This window comes from Eschrichtius robustus, chromosome 6 (genome assembly GCF_028021215.1).
Source record: "Eschrichtius robustus isolate mEscRob2 chromosome 6, mEscRob2.pri, whole genome shotgun sequence".
Lineage (NCBI taxonomy): Eukaryota > Metazoa > Chordata > Mammalia > Artiodactyla > Eschrichtiidae > Eschrichtius > Eschrichtius robustus.
The window spans coordinates 63,971,764-63,986,490 of NC_090829.1; the positions used below are offsets into that span (position 1 = coordinate 63,971,764).

A 14,727-nucleotide genomic window follows, 5' to 3' on the forward strand; every position below is an offset into this window, starting at 1 on the left:
GCATTCTAGCCAGCCTGAATGCAGAAAGAGATGAAGAAGAAAGTGTTCTCTTTCTTTCAGAAAATTTTTTAGAAGTTGCGTACTGCAATTCTGCTTATATCATGTTGATCAGAACTTAGATATATGGCCCCTTAGATGCTAAGAGAGACTGAGAAGTGTACTCTATTTTGTGAGTGGCCATGTGTTTAGCTAAAAATGAGGAGTTCTGTTTCTAAATTAGAAGGAAGGAACAGATGTTGGAGCACAAGTACTAGTTTCTGCCATACCCATCTAAACTGTTTAACACAACATCCAAGATGCTTCTATATTTTCTGGTCCCTGACTACTTCTCTATAACCGCTCCCCTCTCTGACCCTCCTCACCACCACCACGACCACCCCCACCACCATTCTGTATTATGAACTCCTCAACAGTTTTGTTTTTTGGTTTGTTTTTGTTATTTTGTTTTTTGTTTGTTTTGGCCACACTGCACAGCTTGCAGGATCTCAGTTCCCCAACCAGGGATTGAACCTGGGCCACGGCAGTGAAAGCCCAGAATCCTAACCACTAGGCCACCAGGGGACTCCCTTCTCAACAGTTTTAAATTGTTGGAATTCAGTGAACTTTCTGTGTCACCTTTACAGCTTATGTTCTTTGTGTGAGTCTTCTTTTATCCCACCATGCCTTTTCTTTCCCTTTCCCTGCCTGGCAAATTCCTAGCCACTTTCCAAGACGTAACTCAAATATCATCCATGAGAAACTTTTAGAACCCTGTCTCACACTTCCAGTTTGATTATTTGCCCCTTCTCTGTGTTCATGTAACACTTCATGCTACACTTGGCACACTATAGTAATCGTTTACATGTATATTTTCCTACCTGGAATGAATTTCCTGTAGGTAGCAACTGTAAGGATTTTTTTTTTTTTTGGTCATTGTTTTAACATGCCCAGAAACAGAAATATGTCCAGCATAATGCCTGCAACCTGGTAAATGTTCAAGAAATGTTTGCAAGTTGATTGAATTAGAATTTGAATTTAAAACTGTACTAAGGGACTTCCCTGGTGGTGCAGTGGTTAAGAATCCACCTGCCAATGCACGGGACACGGGTTCAAGCCATGGTCTGGGAAGATCCCACATGCCATGGAGCAACTAAGCCCGTGTGCCACAACTACTGAGCCTGCGCTCTAGAGCCCACGAGCCACAACTACTGAGCCCACGAGCCACAACTGCTGAGCCCATGAGCCACAACTACTGAAGCCCGCACACCTAGAGCCCGTGCTTCGCAACAAGAGAAGCCACCGTGATGAGAAGCTGGCGCACTGCAACAAAGAGTAGCCCCCGCTCGCCTCAACTAGAGAAAGCCCACACGCAGCAACGAAGACCCAACGTAGCCAAAAATAAAAATAGATAAAAATAAATAAATTAAAAAAAAATAAAAATAAAACTGTACTAAGTTGGAAGAATGATCCAAATGAAGGAAATAAAGCTCCATGAAGTACTTAAACTCTTACTGTTGGTGAATTGTGCTCTTGTATATATATATTTTTTAATTGAAGTAGAGTTGATTTACAATATTGTGTTAGTTTCAGGTGTACAGCAAAGTGATTCAGTTTTATATATATATATATATATATATACATTTTTTTTTCAGGTTATTTTCCATTATAGGTTATTACAAGATACTGAATATAGTTCTCTGTGCTATACAGTAAATTCTTATTGCTTATCTGTTTTATGTATAGTAGTTTGTATCCATTGACCTCATACTCCTGATTGACCCCTCCCCCCCCTTTTCCCATAGGTAACCGTAAGTTTGTTTTCTGTATCTGTGAATCTCTTCATTTGTATTATTTTTTAGATTCCACATATAAGTGATATCATATAATATTTGTCTTTCTGGATTACTTCACTAAAGTATAGTATTCTCTAGTTCCATCAATGTTTGCTGCAAATGGCATTATTTCATTCTTTTTTATGGCCGAGTAATACTCCATTACGTATATAAACCACATCTTCTAAAGCCATTTGTCTGTTGGTGGACACTTAGGTTGCTTCCGTGTCTTGGCTATTGTAAATAGTGCTGCTGTGATCATTGGGGTGCATGTATCTTTTCGAATTAGAGTTTTCATTTTTTCCAGGTACATGTCCAGGAGTGGGATTGCTGGCTCATATGGTAGCTCTATTTTTAGTTTTTTTAAGGAACCTCCATACTGTTTTCCATAGTGGCTGCATCTTGTATGTTGTTTTCATAGTATTTACCTAGGGTCAATGAAGAATGAACTTTTGAGATTATTTTCTCATTTCTGGTGATAGAGTTGTACTCATTTGTTAAAGTGTTTTTCTGAGGGAGCATAGGCAAGGACCAGAGAACAGGTGAGTGAGCATCAAACCTCAGGCATTATCATGGGTGCTGAATGGCTGCAGATATAGAGGGGGAAAGCTGTTAATTTGTGACTTTTTATAAGATTGCTCAGAAATTTTTGTAAGCATGGTCTCTGAAATCAGTCAGAGAGGGAATGAAAAGAAGCTAAAATTTCTAGGATGATAACTTGCTGAGGTGGCAAGGGAATGGGCTGTGAGTTAGAACTGTTTCCTTTGAAGGTGTTTCTAGGATCAGATAGTTAAAATTACACTTCAGAGCAAAAGGAAGAGCTAAAAGCAGAGAAGGGCACTAGTTGGGCCCTGAGAGTTGGGTCCTAGGAAAGGACCTGCACACTGAAAGGGAGTGATGACTGGGTATTTTAAAGCTATAGAAAGCTCTTTGAATATTATAAATTGGAATTTAGATACACACACAGATTACAACTTGAAATATCTTCATACTCTAGTAATGATTAATTATGCACTTGAGCAAGCTGTGACTGCTGGATTAAAAGTAGGCATGGTAAAAAAAAGAAAGGGACATAGTGCTTAGCAAAGTAAGAAAAGGTAGGCTAAAAGCTCGGCCCCAAGGGAATGCTTTATAGGAGAAATCTTATACTTTATCTTTGAACGGAAAATGAAAGGAGGGAACTTAGGACTTTTCTCTAGGTGAGATGGGGTACTATTCCCTAATTTGTTTTAGAGTTGCCTCCATAAATTCATCTAGTCCAAAACAATACCTGGTCTTCCTTCCCATACTTTTGCATTCTCCCTCTTTGTTAATGGCATCATTCTCCTCCCTGCCTGTCAGGCTCAAGACCTGCCATTTTTCATTCCTCCTTTAGCCACATGTTTCCACACATGTGAATACTTGCCCTGTCTCCTCTCTCTCTGAAGTGTCTTTTGCATATGTTTCTCCTTCCCTGTTCATTAGCACTGCATTGTTCTGAACCCCTCTGTCTCTCCCTTGGACCCCTGAAATCACATGCATCTTGGTCTCTCTACCTTTTATCTCTTGCTTCTGTTATTTAATCCTAAACACTGCTGATGGGGTAATTTTCTTAAGCACAGTGCTGATCATGATCAGCTCTCCTCATTGCCCCTTTAGAAACTCCTCAGTTTTTGGTGGAATAAATTCTACATTCCTTAGAATGACATTGGAGGCCTAATCTTTTCTTTTGATCTAATTTCTCCCTCCTCATGCGTGCTGCTGCATTCTAATGAAACACACAGTTTCTCCAGACAAACTTGTATTTTCCTGTGTTCATGCTTTTGCCCCTACTCTTCTCTCTGCCTGGGCTGCTCTTTCTCCTGACATTTCCCCCTGTCATGGGTTCCACGTGGGCTTTAAAACTTAGTTTAAAAGCTAGTTTTCTCTTTTTTTTTTCAAATTTCTTCTCTAACCAGTTGAACTAAATTTCTCCCACTGTGCTTCAGTAGTCATTTGTTCCTTTATAATAGTGCTGATTGATCACATTATGCTTTTTATTTAAGAGTTGTTTACCTGTCTCACCTTGCCTTCTGGTTCATAATTCCCTTGAAGGCTTCTACCATAGCATCTTACTCATAGTAGTAGCTACTCAGGAGATGAGAGGTCACTTAAATCAGAGGACTGATTATGTCTTGGTAACTGTGTGTGGTTGCAAAGAGCCTGTTGTATGAAACCATCTGTTCAACAAACTGCTTATAGACAAGGCAGAAGCCGTTCACTTCATTTTTTCGTGGGCTGGCTGAGTTCTTTTCTGGGATACCTTCACTCTCAAGTTATCTTACTTTTAAACCCCAGAGCAACTCCCTTCTTCCTGTGTTGGTGGACAACTTTTTAATAAGATTACTTTTAATTTAAATTAACTTTAGATTCTCTTTTAAGAATTCAAGAGAGGGCTTCCCTGGTGACGCAGTGGTTGAGAATCTGCCTGCCAATGCAGGGGACACGGGTTCGAGCCCTGGTCTGGGAAGATCCCACATGCCGCGGAGCAACTAAGCCCGTGAGCCACAGCTACTGAGCCTGCGCGTCTGGAGCCTGTGCTCCGCAACAGGAGAGGCCGCGACAGTGAGAGGCCCGCGCACCGCGATGAAGAGTGGCCCCTGCTCGATGCAACTAGAGAAAGCCCTCGCACAGAAACGAAGACCCAGCACAGCTAAAAATAAATAAATGAATAAAGAAGCTTTCATTAAAAAAAAAAAAAAAAGAATTCAAGAGGAAAACATGATTAATATTTCTTTGAAATCCACCTCTCTAACAATTCAGTTCTTATCCAACTTGTGCCTAAAATTATGCCAAAAATTACTAAAATGCTTTCAGGGTGTGCAAGTAGTTGTGCCCCTTCTCTAAATGGTATTGAACTCAGTTGTTACATAGCCAATAAAAGAATCTTTGAGTCTTTAGTACTGAGGCTTCCCCCAGCTTCTAATTATTTATTTTTCTGTGTCAAACCAGATGGCATATTGAATAAATGGTCTCTTTTGCTCATCAGGTTATGGTGGAGAATTCAGATTTTACTCCCTCACAAGTAGGGTGTCTCTTTACCTTCCTTGCCCGGCAGCTTGCAAAGCCTGACAATACCTTGTTTGTAAACAGAACCCTTTTTGATCAGGTGAGCGTCTTTAACCATAAGAACTAGAATTGTTTTTATTTACTGTTCATAGAAAAATTCACTGGATTACATGGTTTCTTAATATAATAGCCTATTGGGTAAGTGTCTTACCAGATAGAAGCTTTTTCACCTTTCAGTTTGGATCTAAATTAGTTTTTTTTTTTTTTTTAATGTTGTGTTTGGGTAGTATGACTGCCTAGTAACTTGGTATCATGGGAGTATGGTTTGTGGAGATTGGTTTACATAGATTCTGTTCTCCCAATTATTCTGTTTTTCTAAATTGCCTAGAATTCTTGGCTTAAGAATTTTTCAGTTTAATAATCACCCGTCTCACTGGTAGTAAGACTATGATGTTGAGCATCTGGAGGAGAGATTACTTTTAGAAAATCTGAATTTACTTACAAATGACTTTAACTGTGAAGGTATTTCCTAATCCCAGTTAAATATCTCCACAAAGCCACAGGTGGCAAAGAAAATACTTTTTATCTGGAGAAAGTTGCTAATAATGACCAGCGTTTATTGAGCACTTCATAGTGCCATGCTCTGTTCCAAAGTTTTATATGTATGTATTAACTCCGTACTCCCAGTAGCTCTGAAATTGGTATAGTTATTACTCCCATTTTGCAGATGAGGAAACTAAAACCTGGAGAGGTTAAGTCACTCATCCAAGGTCATACTTAATAAGTGTTATTATTAGCAATAAATATTGTTGTTAAGTGTTAATAAGGTTAGGATTCAAATTCAAGTGGCCTGACTCCAAAGTCCATGCTTTGTGTGGTCCACGGTATTGAGGATCTTAAAGTTAAGGTATATGGATGATGCTGGCTTCCAGTCATGTTTCTAAACAGCAAAGAAATGTGTATAAGGTATATATTAAATTGTTAGCATACCTGAAGCCTGCTGTGTCATCTACTAGGCCAGTCAGTTGAGAAGATACCATATACCTGTGGTGTTCGTTGAGCCGAGTGTGAATGAATTGGTGATATAGAAAGGGTAGTAATGGTTTTCATTATGACAGTGGTGTGGCATGCATGCTGGTATCCAATTAAAAAAATACCTTTTCTTTGACCAGGTCCTTGAATTCCTCTGTAGTCCTGACGATGACTCCCGACACTCAGAAAGACAGCAGGTATGAACTACTGGAACTCATCTTGCTAAAGAATGGGAAAGAAGACAGAGTAAGCCAGAAAGAACCTTTCTGTACTAGACCTCACTAGACATAAGGGGAAAATGACTTGTTCCCAACCCTAATACTAAGCTAGACAGTGGCAACCAGAAAATAGTGTGGATGGTTGTTAGTTTGAGCCTCAATCAAACTAAATTCTTAGGCAGACTGGACCTGTCTTGCATTCAACATGACATCAGAGAGAATATAAACTTTATCCTTCTCCTTCATGAGCAACAGTTGGCACCTGTTGTATGCTGCTTTCCACCAGTGTCATTAAGCTGGTAACCACTTCTAGTTGCTATGGCCGTGAACCAGAAAGGCTTCAGGATCCTGAGTATTGGAACACTCAGCTTTTGGGAGTGCCACTGCACTAGTGCTCAACATTTCTGGAGACAAGAATCCATCTGTCTCTCCACTAATCACTGTGAGAAAGAAATTGATTACCACTTCTTTCTACTTAGCCACTTTCTTGAGGGTCCTTTCTAGGAGCAGGATTTCTCAAAAGCTTACCCATTGTAATTGTGAGTACTAAGAGAGGCAGTCTATTTAAAATTGATAGCAAGACTTTGTCAGCTAAGTAAACTACAAAAATTAAGTGCTTTGAGAGCTATGCTGATTTTTTATGGTAATATATGCCAGGCCAGAGGTTGAGACTCAGATAAAGAATATAGGATCACAACAGCGAACCCTTTCTCTGCACAGCTGTGGCCCTGTGACTGCTGCAGACTGTCTTAGGGAAGAGAACAGCTGCTAAAATTTTGATTGTCTCTTAAATTATACTGAATACAAATAGTAATGTGGATCCCTCATTTTGCCCCTGTTTCTCTATTGGCAGGAAAAGTGAAACATGTTATGCATGGTGTTGCTATATAAAATGATAAAAACTTCTTACGTAAATTACTAAATAAAACAAAAATAAAAACCAAACCTAGGGGCTTCCCTGGTGGCGCAGTGGTTGAGAATCTACCTGCCAATGCAGGGGACACGGGTTTGAGCCCTGGTCTGTGAGGATCCCACATTCTGTGGAGCAACTTAGGCCCGTGAGCCACAATTACTGAGCCTGCGTGTCTGGAGCCTGTGCTCCGCAACAAGAGAGGCCGCGATAATGAGAGGCCCGTGCACCGCGATGAAGAGTGGCCCCCCACTTGCCGCAACTAGAGAAAGCCCTCGCACAGAAACGAAGACCCAACATAGCCATAAATAAATAAATAAAAATTTTTAAAACTTAAAAAAAAAAAAACCAACAACCTACTTTAAAAAAAAACAAAAAAACCAAAACAAACAAACAAAAAAAACCAAACCTAAATGTAAAAGCCAAACCTTTAAAAGTAATCATAATGTAGTAATCTATTATTGGGAGTCCCCTTTGGGATTATCTGGGGTTTTTTCCCCAACTCATTTTAGAAAATAGAAAGAAAACTGATGAAGTAAATTGCTCAAGGTCATAAATGAGATTAGAACTCAATTCCTTCCCTTCTAATGCAGCACTCTTTCTCGTGTACTGTTTGTCATATATCAAAATTTGTTTATGCAATATATTTGAATATTTTCCAGTGGTATGCTGATAAAAGTTTAACAACTGGTTTGCACTGATATGAACGTTGGTTGATGTTTTCATTTATTAAAGTGAATAAGATGAAAGTGCAACAGTGAAAGCATGTCAGAGCTTCATTCATCAGTGTTGTGACTTCTTTGCTGAATCGGATAACAGTTTTTGAATACTGGAAAATAATTCCTTAATTTTTTTGTGCTATTTATAGTGTAATGTCTCTGACATGCACACTTTTAAGTTTGACTATCTTATTAACATTATCTCCATCACTTTCTTAACCAGAAATTGGCACGCTTTTTCTGTAATGGACCAGAGAGTAAATATTTTAGGCCTTATGGGTCACATATAGTCTCTGTCACATATTCTTCTTTGTTTGTTTGTTTTATAACCCTTTGAAAATGTAACAAGCCCTGATTTACAGCATTTGCCGGTTTCCATGGTGTAAGTATTCCCACCATGGCTGACTTCAGTCTACCAGCATGATGTCACCCAGCACATGGAATTGGGGAGAGGTGCACCATACCACACACTTATGTAATATTTCCAGCATACAGATACGGCTACAGTAACTAACCTTGAGAGCATACACAGTAAAATGTAGTAAAATAATTAGGAAGTGGTGAGTGTGGTTATTGATTACCTTCACTTTTAATTTAATTTATTTAATTGTAGGTTTATATAATTTGATTTTTAACAATGCTTGTATTTAACCACCGGCTTACAAAATTCCTGAAAAGTTAACAGTCAGTTTCAGCTCAGTAAGTTGGTTCAGATTGGCTCCAGCAATGGCAGTTGATTATGTTATTCCAAACTGAGGCTTCTAGCAGGTGGGTTCATGCTATCATTGCTCTATATAGCAGTACATTATAATACTCAACATGGATTAAATTAGAGTTCTGAAGTGTAAAGGTAGGATAGGTTTTATTTCTTCTCTGCCTTTTAAAAAAAATTTGACTTGAAAGTAATCAATTTCCTGTGTTAGAAAAATACTTTGTTAAATGGTTTCCTGGAGTTCTGAGAAAGGGCCTGTTACTCTGGATCTTGAACTTAAATATAGGAGAGAGCTTTCTCATATTGCTCTAATGACTATGTAGTGATTCTATTATATTTGAGGTTTATTTTAAAATATTGATATCTCAACATCCTGGTCACCTTTTTTTATTCAGCTACTTAGTGTGGTAAAGATTAATTATATGAACCCCAGCATTTTTCTTTGTTTTTTTATTGTGGTCAAATATATATACACAATACGATTTGTCATTTTAAGCATTTTAAGTGTACAGTTCTCATTAAATATAATATCACTGTTGTGCAATCATTACCACCATCTGTCTCCAGAACTTTATAGTCCCAAACTGAAACCCTGTACCCATTAAACAGTAAGTCATCGTTATCCCTCCCTAGCACCCTGGCAACTATTAAACCTTCTGTCTCTGTGAATTTGACTACTTTAGGTGCCTTGTATAAGTGGAATTATACATTATGTGTCCTTTTGTGACTTATTTCACTTAGCATAATGTTTTTAAGGTTTATCGATGTGTGGCATGTGTCAGAATTTCATTCCTTTTTAAGGGTGAATAATATTCCATTATATGTATATACCATATTTTGTTCATCCATTTATCCATTGATTGACATTAGGGTTGTTTCCACCTTTTAGCTCTTGTGAATAATGCTATACTGTGAGAAACCCCAAGTTTCGTCAGAAAAATTAACACGTGAACATGGATACTACCTGTGGGCAACAGATTTTAAAGAACCATAAGTCATAAAGGCACCAGACAAAAATTCACTTATTGAAAGAATACATATGGACGTTTTTAGCTTAGTGGAGGGTCAATTAGGTATTCTAATAAGGCTTTGTTTGCATACACTTTTGCATTCCTTCCATGTTTTAAAATAGAGCTGTTTATCTTTTTGTAAGACTTAAATACAATATGATCAACATTATAATGGCAGTCTAATCCCTTGTATACATGAAAGCCAAACTGAAACATCAGCACATAATAAGACAAAAGCAAAAAAGGTGTGGTTTCTGTGGCTGAATGGACACTTAAAGAGCTAATAAGTAAAAGTAGATTCCAAAGTGTTTTTACTCATTTATTTTAAATGTTCAGGTCCTTTTAGAATTGCTGCAGGCTGGAGGCATAGTTCAATTTGAAGAGAGTCGGCTCATCCGTATGGCAGAAAAGGCAGAATTGTAAGTTGCTTGAAGCCATGTATTAGTTCCCATAGAACTATTAAATTATATTTCTCTAACTTGAAGCCCAGTTTATTTATGCATTGCCATTTTTTTAAGAAAAGTTATGCATGTAACAACAAAAAAAACCTGGGTGCAAAAGTTTCTGCCTTTCAAGTCTAGAAATTAGTTAGATGTGCAGAAATTAATAGCAAGTAAATTTGAAGTGCTTGTACATTTTAGTGTGAAAATGAAATAGCCTTATGATTTATTATTGTAGTTTTTTTTTACTTAACATTTCCATGGTATTTCATAGATTTTTGACAGTTATCCTATATATATAATAAACAATGCAGAATTTAATGTAGCAAATAAGATGCAATATGTTAGCACTACTATTTAGTTTGTTGAATATTTCATTTGACATATTTAATTCTGAATAGGGAAATTTCATATAATTGATTATATTGATATGTAATATATTAACTATTTTTTATGTGACGCATTGTTGCATTAACATTTATTTTGTACCAAGCTTTGAAATTTCTTATAAACGTAGTATTCAGCAGCATCTTAAACATATATTTAGAGGAATGGCAGGTACTATAACTTCATTTAACAATAGAAATCACATCTACTATATTCATTTTCCTTAATACTAACCTCTATGCCTGAGCAAATGTCTTGAAACAATAAGCTAATAACCACCTGCCTGTTTGGTACACTGAAGTTTTTCCTTTTATGTTCTAGCTATCAAATTTGTGAATTTATGTATGAACGAGAACACCAATATGACAAAATTATTGATTGCTACTTACGTGACCCACTAAGAGAGGTGAGTTAAGAGACAGCTTTACCCTTTTTTCTTACTCAGTCCCCCTCCTCCCCTTATCAAGAAGAAATAACTATTCGGTAGGTGTAACTATTCAGTAGAAATATTTGGACATATGTTTGCTGATTTAAAGTTTTGTTCATTATTCAACAGGGTTTCATTGAGTGCCCGCTATTATCCAAGTATATATTGATAATTAAAACAGATATATAGTTCCTGTAATTTTATAACTTATAGTTTAGTGATGGAGATGGACAGTAAGAAAACCAAATATTTAGTTACAAATTGTGATGAGCGCTAGAGAAACTGGGTGCAACATGAGAGGATAATGGGGAAACTGACTTATACAGAGCAGCCAGGGAAGGAATCTCAGATAAAATGACTTAAAAACTGAGTTTTGGAATTTGAGAAGAAGCCAGTAGAAAAGAAGGCAAGAGCCAATAGAAAAATGTTGCAGGATCAGGAACAGTATATGCAAAGATCTTGAGGTGGGAAAATTTTTTGACATGTTCAAGGAACTGAATAGAGATCGTATAAATGAAGCTTAGATCATTGTAAGTGGAGCATAACGGGCGAGGGCAAAAGTGATTTGAGATGAAATTGGGAATGTGGACAGAGACCACCAAAGCAAAAGAATGATATTCACTGTTAGATTAATGAAATTGAGACTAACATTAATTGGAACAGATTTGCAACTTCTAAGAATCTACCCTAAACTTTAAACAATTACTGTTTCTCTTTTAAGTCAGTCGTCCATCAGTTAATTATCTCCAAATGGTTTTCCATCTCCAAATAACAGATATTTACCAAGACTGGTACAGTTAGTAGACAGTGACTAAATATTGCTTGAGTGAATGAATGAATGAATTACATTGTCTTGTGCTTTTCAGGAAGAAGTCTTTAACTACATTCACAATATCTTATCCATTCCTGGACACAGTGCAGAGGAGAAGCAGTCTGTATGGCAGAAGGCAATGGATCATATTGAGGTACTGATTCAAAAGAATTTTTAAAACTTTCCCATTTGTATGGATATCTCCCAAATTAAGTTTTTCTAACTAAGCAGTTGGAGGTATTATATTATTAAATTGATTTGCTCGAGGATTAACATCTTTTTCAGATAATTTATTCTACCTCACATTTGTATTTGTAAAACCTATGTCATATACAATTTATTATATCATGACTTCTGAAAATAACTCATGTTCAATCAGCTAGTTGACAAACTGGAATTTTAGTGGGTTTTTACAGTGTTCTTAGAAATTCTGAAAGTACTACTGATCTTTTTCTCTACTACATGACGGAGCCATTCCCCCTAGTCACCTGATGGAATTTTAGAAACATTACTGCAATGAATTGTTCTCTCTGATGTATTTCCCTTCCTTATGTAAGAGGATGATGATTCTGATTTTGTTTATGCATGCTGTTTTACAAGAATGCAAGAGTTGACTTTGAAACTAAAAGTTCTTTTTTAAAAACTTGCTTATAGATGCCTAAGTGGAGAGACGAATATGTGTGTGATGAACATGTGATCAGAATGCATTCTAAAAAGAGGCCCAAAAATCACTCCTCACTTTAGTTTCTTTAGGTTCATAAATACAATATTCTTCAGAAACCAACAGAGCTAGAGATTTGTTTTAATCTGTTCTGTATTATGGGTCACTAATTATTGAAAAAAAGTAGTAATGAAGGATGTTGAGGTAATTCTAGTTTTGGAAATAACATTTATATCTACAGAGTTTCTCTCCTCCTCCGTGTAGCAAGGATCAGGTAACTTCTGGTGATGGGTTTAGAGATGTAGTGAAAGATATGATTATGCAACATGTTTTAAAATTTTTTTACATATGAAAAATAATAAGAGCTCTGAAACTTTGAGAAAGCATTGCATGTAGTGTGAATACTTTTAGTTCCTGATAATTGTAACGTTTAGAAAGATCAGAAATGTGAACAGCATCTTATGTAAAACATCTGGTGTGAAAGGTGGTACAGTCAGTGGGCTGAAGTAATTTCCACACTTTCATCTATTGGATTGAGAACATATATATGTTATTTATTTAGTCTTATCGTATTCCTGCTAACAATAAGATCAATATATCTTGGTGAAAGAACCCAAGAAAACCTTCTTCTACGTTGAATTATATCTTTTTTTCCTCTAATCATTTTGTATTCTTTTTCCTTTCATCATCCCCTTTAAGTCTCCATAGTTACATTATGCCTCATTGTTCATTTCACTTCATCTGCATTATGCAATGGTTTGAGCACATGGACTCCAGACATCCAGAAATGAAGCTGTGTCTCTCCACATAATGTGAAACATGATGAATTAATCAATGAACAAACAAATTATTCAGCAGAAAACTCATACTGGAGAAGCAAGAAGTATTGTTGCTGCACAGCAATTATTTCTGCTGTTTTTCCCACATCTGCACATTTTTTCACCTTGAACTTTTTAACACTTCTTAAGGCCACGTTAGAAATCTATAGACTCTTTTGAAGGACTTGTGTGGCTTTGGTAATGTAAATAAAATCAACATTAAATACGTAGGGGGAAAGTCCTCATAATAAAGTTTTCAGACAGTCTACATAATGTACAGATTAGTGGCTCCTAACACTTTGGGGGTTATAGACCTCTTTTGAGAATCTAGTGAAAGATTTGGACCTGTGCCTCATAGTATTGTGCATGTGCTCAGACGCATAATTTTGTTTGCTATTTCAGGGGTCCACAGACTCCCTAAAAGCCATTCTTAGATTGGGTCTGTAGATTTCAGGTAAAGAATCTCTGGTAAAGATGGTTTTTCCAATATGGACAACACACGTTTCATGAGATTTTTAAAAATATTTTTGATTTTGAAATATAAAAAAAGAAACAAAAAAGTGCATAAAAGTACAGTTTAATAAAAAATTAAGAAGCCAGCATCCCAGAAATAGAGTTATTCCCAGTGTCCCAGGCTATTCCCATGTATCCTTTGCTTATCACAATTCACTGCCTTACTAATATATTCATTATCCTCGTTCTTCTGATAATTTATTGCACTTTTATATATTGTTATTGCACCTGCCTGCACCCCTAAAAATATGTATTTTTGTTTTGCCTGTTTCTGAACTTTATATAAATGAAGTTATACTCTGTATTTTCTTTTTCTCAATATTTTGAGAAATTTATACATTTTGTTTGTAGCTAGTTCATTTTTATTACTGTATAGTGTTAAATTTTACAGGTATATCACAGTCTATCCATTCTACTGTTAATGGACATTTCAGTTGTTTCTAGTTTTTGACTATTAAAAGTAGTCCATCCAGGATCATTCTTACACATGCATCTTGAACACAGCTGCCACGTGCATTTCTCTAGAACAGTGGTTCTCAGTTTGATCCCTGGTACAGCATTACAGCATCAGCTGAGAACTTGATAGAAATGCAGTTTAAGTCTTCACCTCAGACCTACTGAATCAGAAACTCTGGGGGCAGGGCCCAGCAGTATATTTTAACAAGCCCTCCTGGTGATTTTGATGCATGTTAACATTTGATAATCTCTGTTCTAGGGTCTGTAGTTGCCAGTTAACTGGGATAAATATATTAAACTTAAGCAGATGCCAGCATTGTGTGAGATTTTCCATTGACTCTGTATTCTTGCTTGAGTTTAAAATTTTGTCTATCTAGTGGATGAATAATGATATTTCATTGTTTTAAATTTACATATCCTTAATTACTAATGGGATTGATAGATTCATATTTATTGGCCGTTTAAATTTCCTTTCTGTGATGTCCCTGTTCAAGTCTTTTGCCCATTTTTCTGTTAGAATGTATCTTGTACTCATTGATGTAGGAGTTCTTTATGTATCCTGGATGTTAGTCTTTTTTTCAGTGATACATGTAGCAAATATCTTCTACTCTGTGGCTTTTTTCCTATGGTCCTTTTTAAGAAAAGTGTTTTTTTTGTTTTTTTTTAAGTAGTCAAAATAATCAATTTTTTCCTTCAGTACTGAAGAAGTCCTATATTATTGTCTAAAAGCTTTGTTGTTTTTTGTTTCATCTATAAATCTTAGATCCACCTGAAA

At 36.5% G+C, this 14,727-nt stretch overlaps 1 protein-coding gene across 4 annotated transcripts in view; it reads left to right on the top strand.

Annotated features, from left to right (window-relative positions):
• Positions 1-14,727, top strand: part of VPS8 (VPS8 subunit of CORVET complex) — a 286,912-nt gene that overhangs the window by 133,632 nt on the left and 138,553 nt on the right. For all 4 annotated transcript variants that reach the window (XM_068546385.1, XM_068546384.1, XM_068546387.1 and 1 more), the window contains exons 29-33: positions 4,819-4,938; positions 6,011-6,067; positions 9,776-9,858; positions 10,588-10,672; positions 11,560-11,658. In XM_068546385.1, the coding sequence (XP_068402486.1) occupies positions 4,819-4,938; positions 6,011-6,067; positions 9,776-9,858; positions 10,588-10,672; positions 11,560-11,658 (444 nt within the window). The remainder of the gene's footprint in view (positions 1-4,818; positions 4,939-6,010; positions 6,068-9,775; positions 9,859-10,587; positions 10,673-11,559; positions 11,659-14,727) is intronic.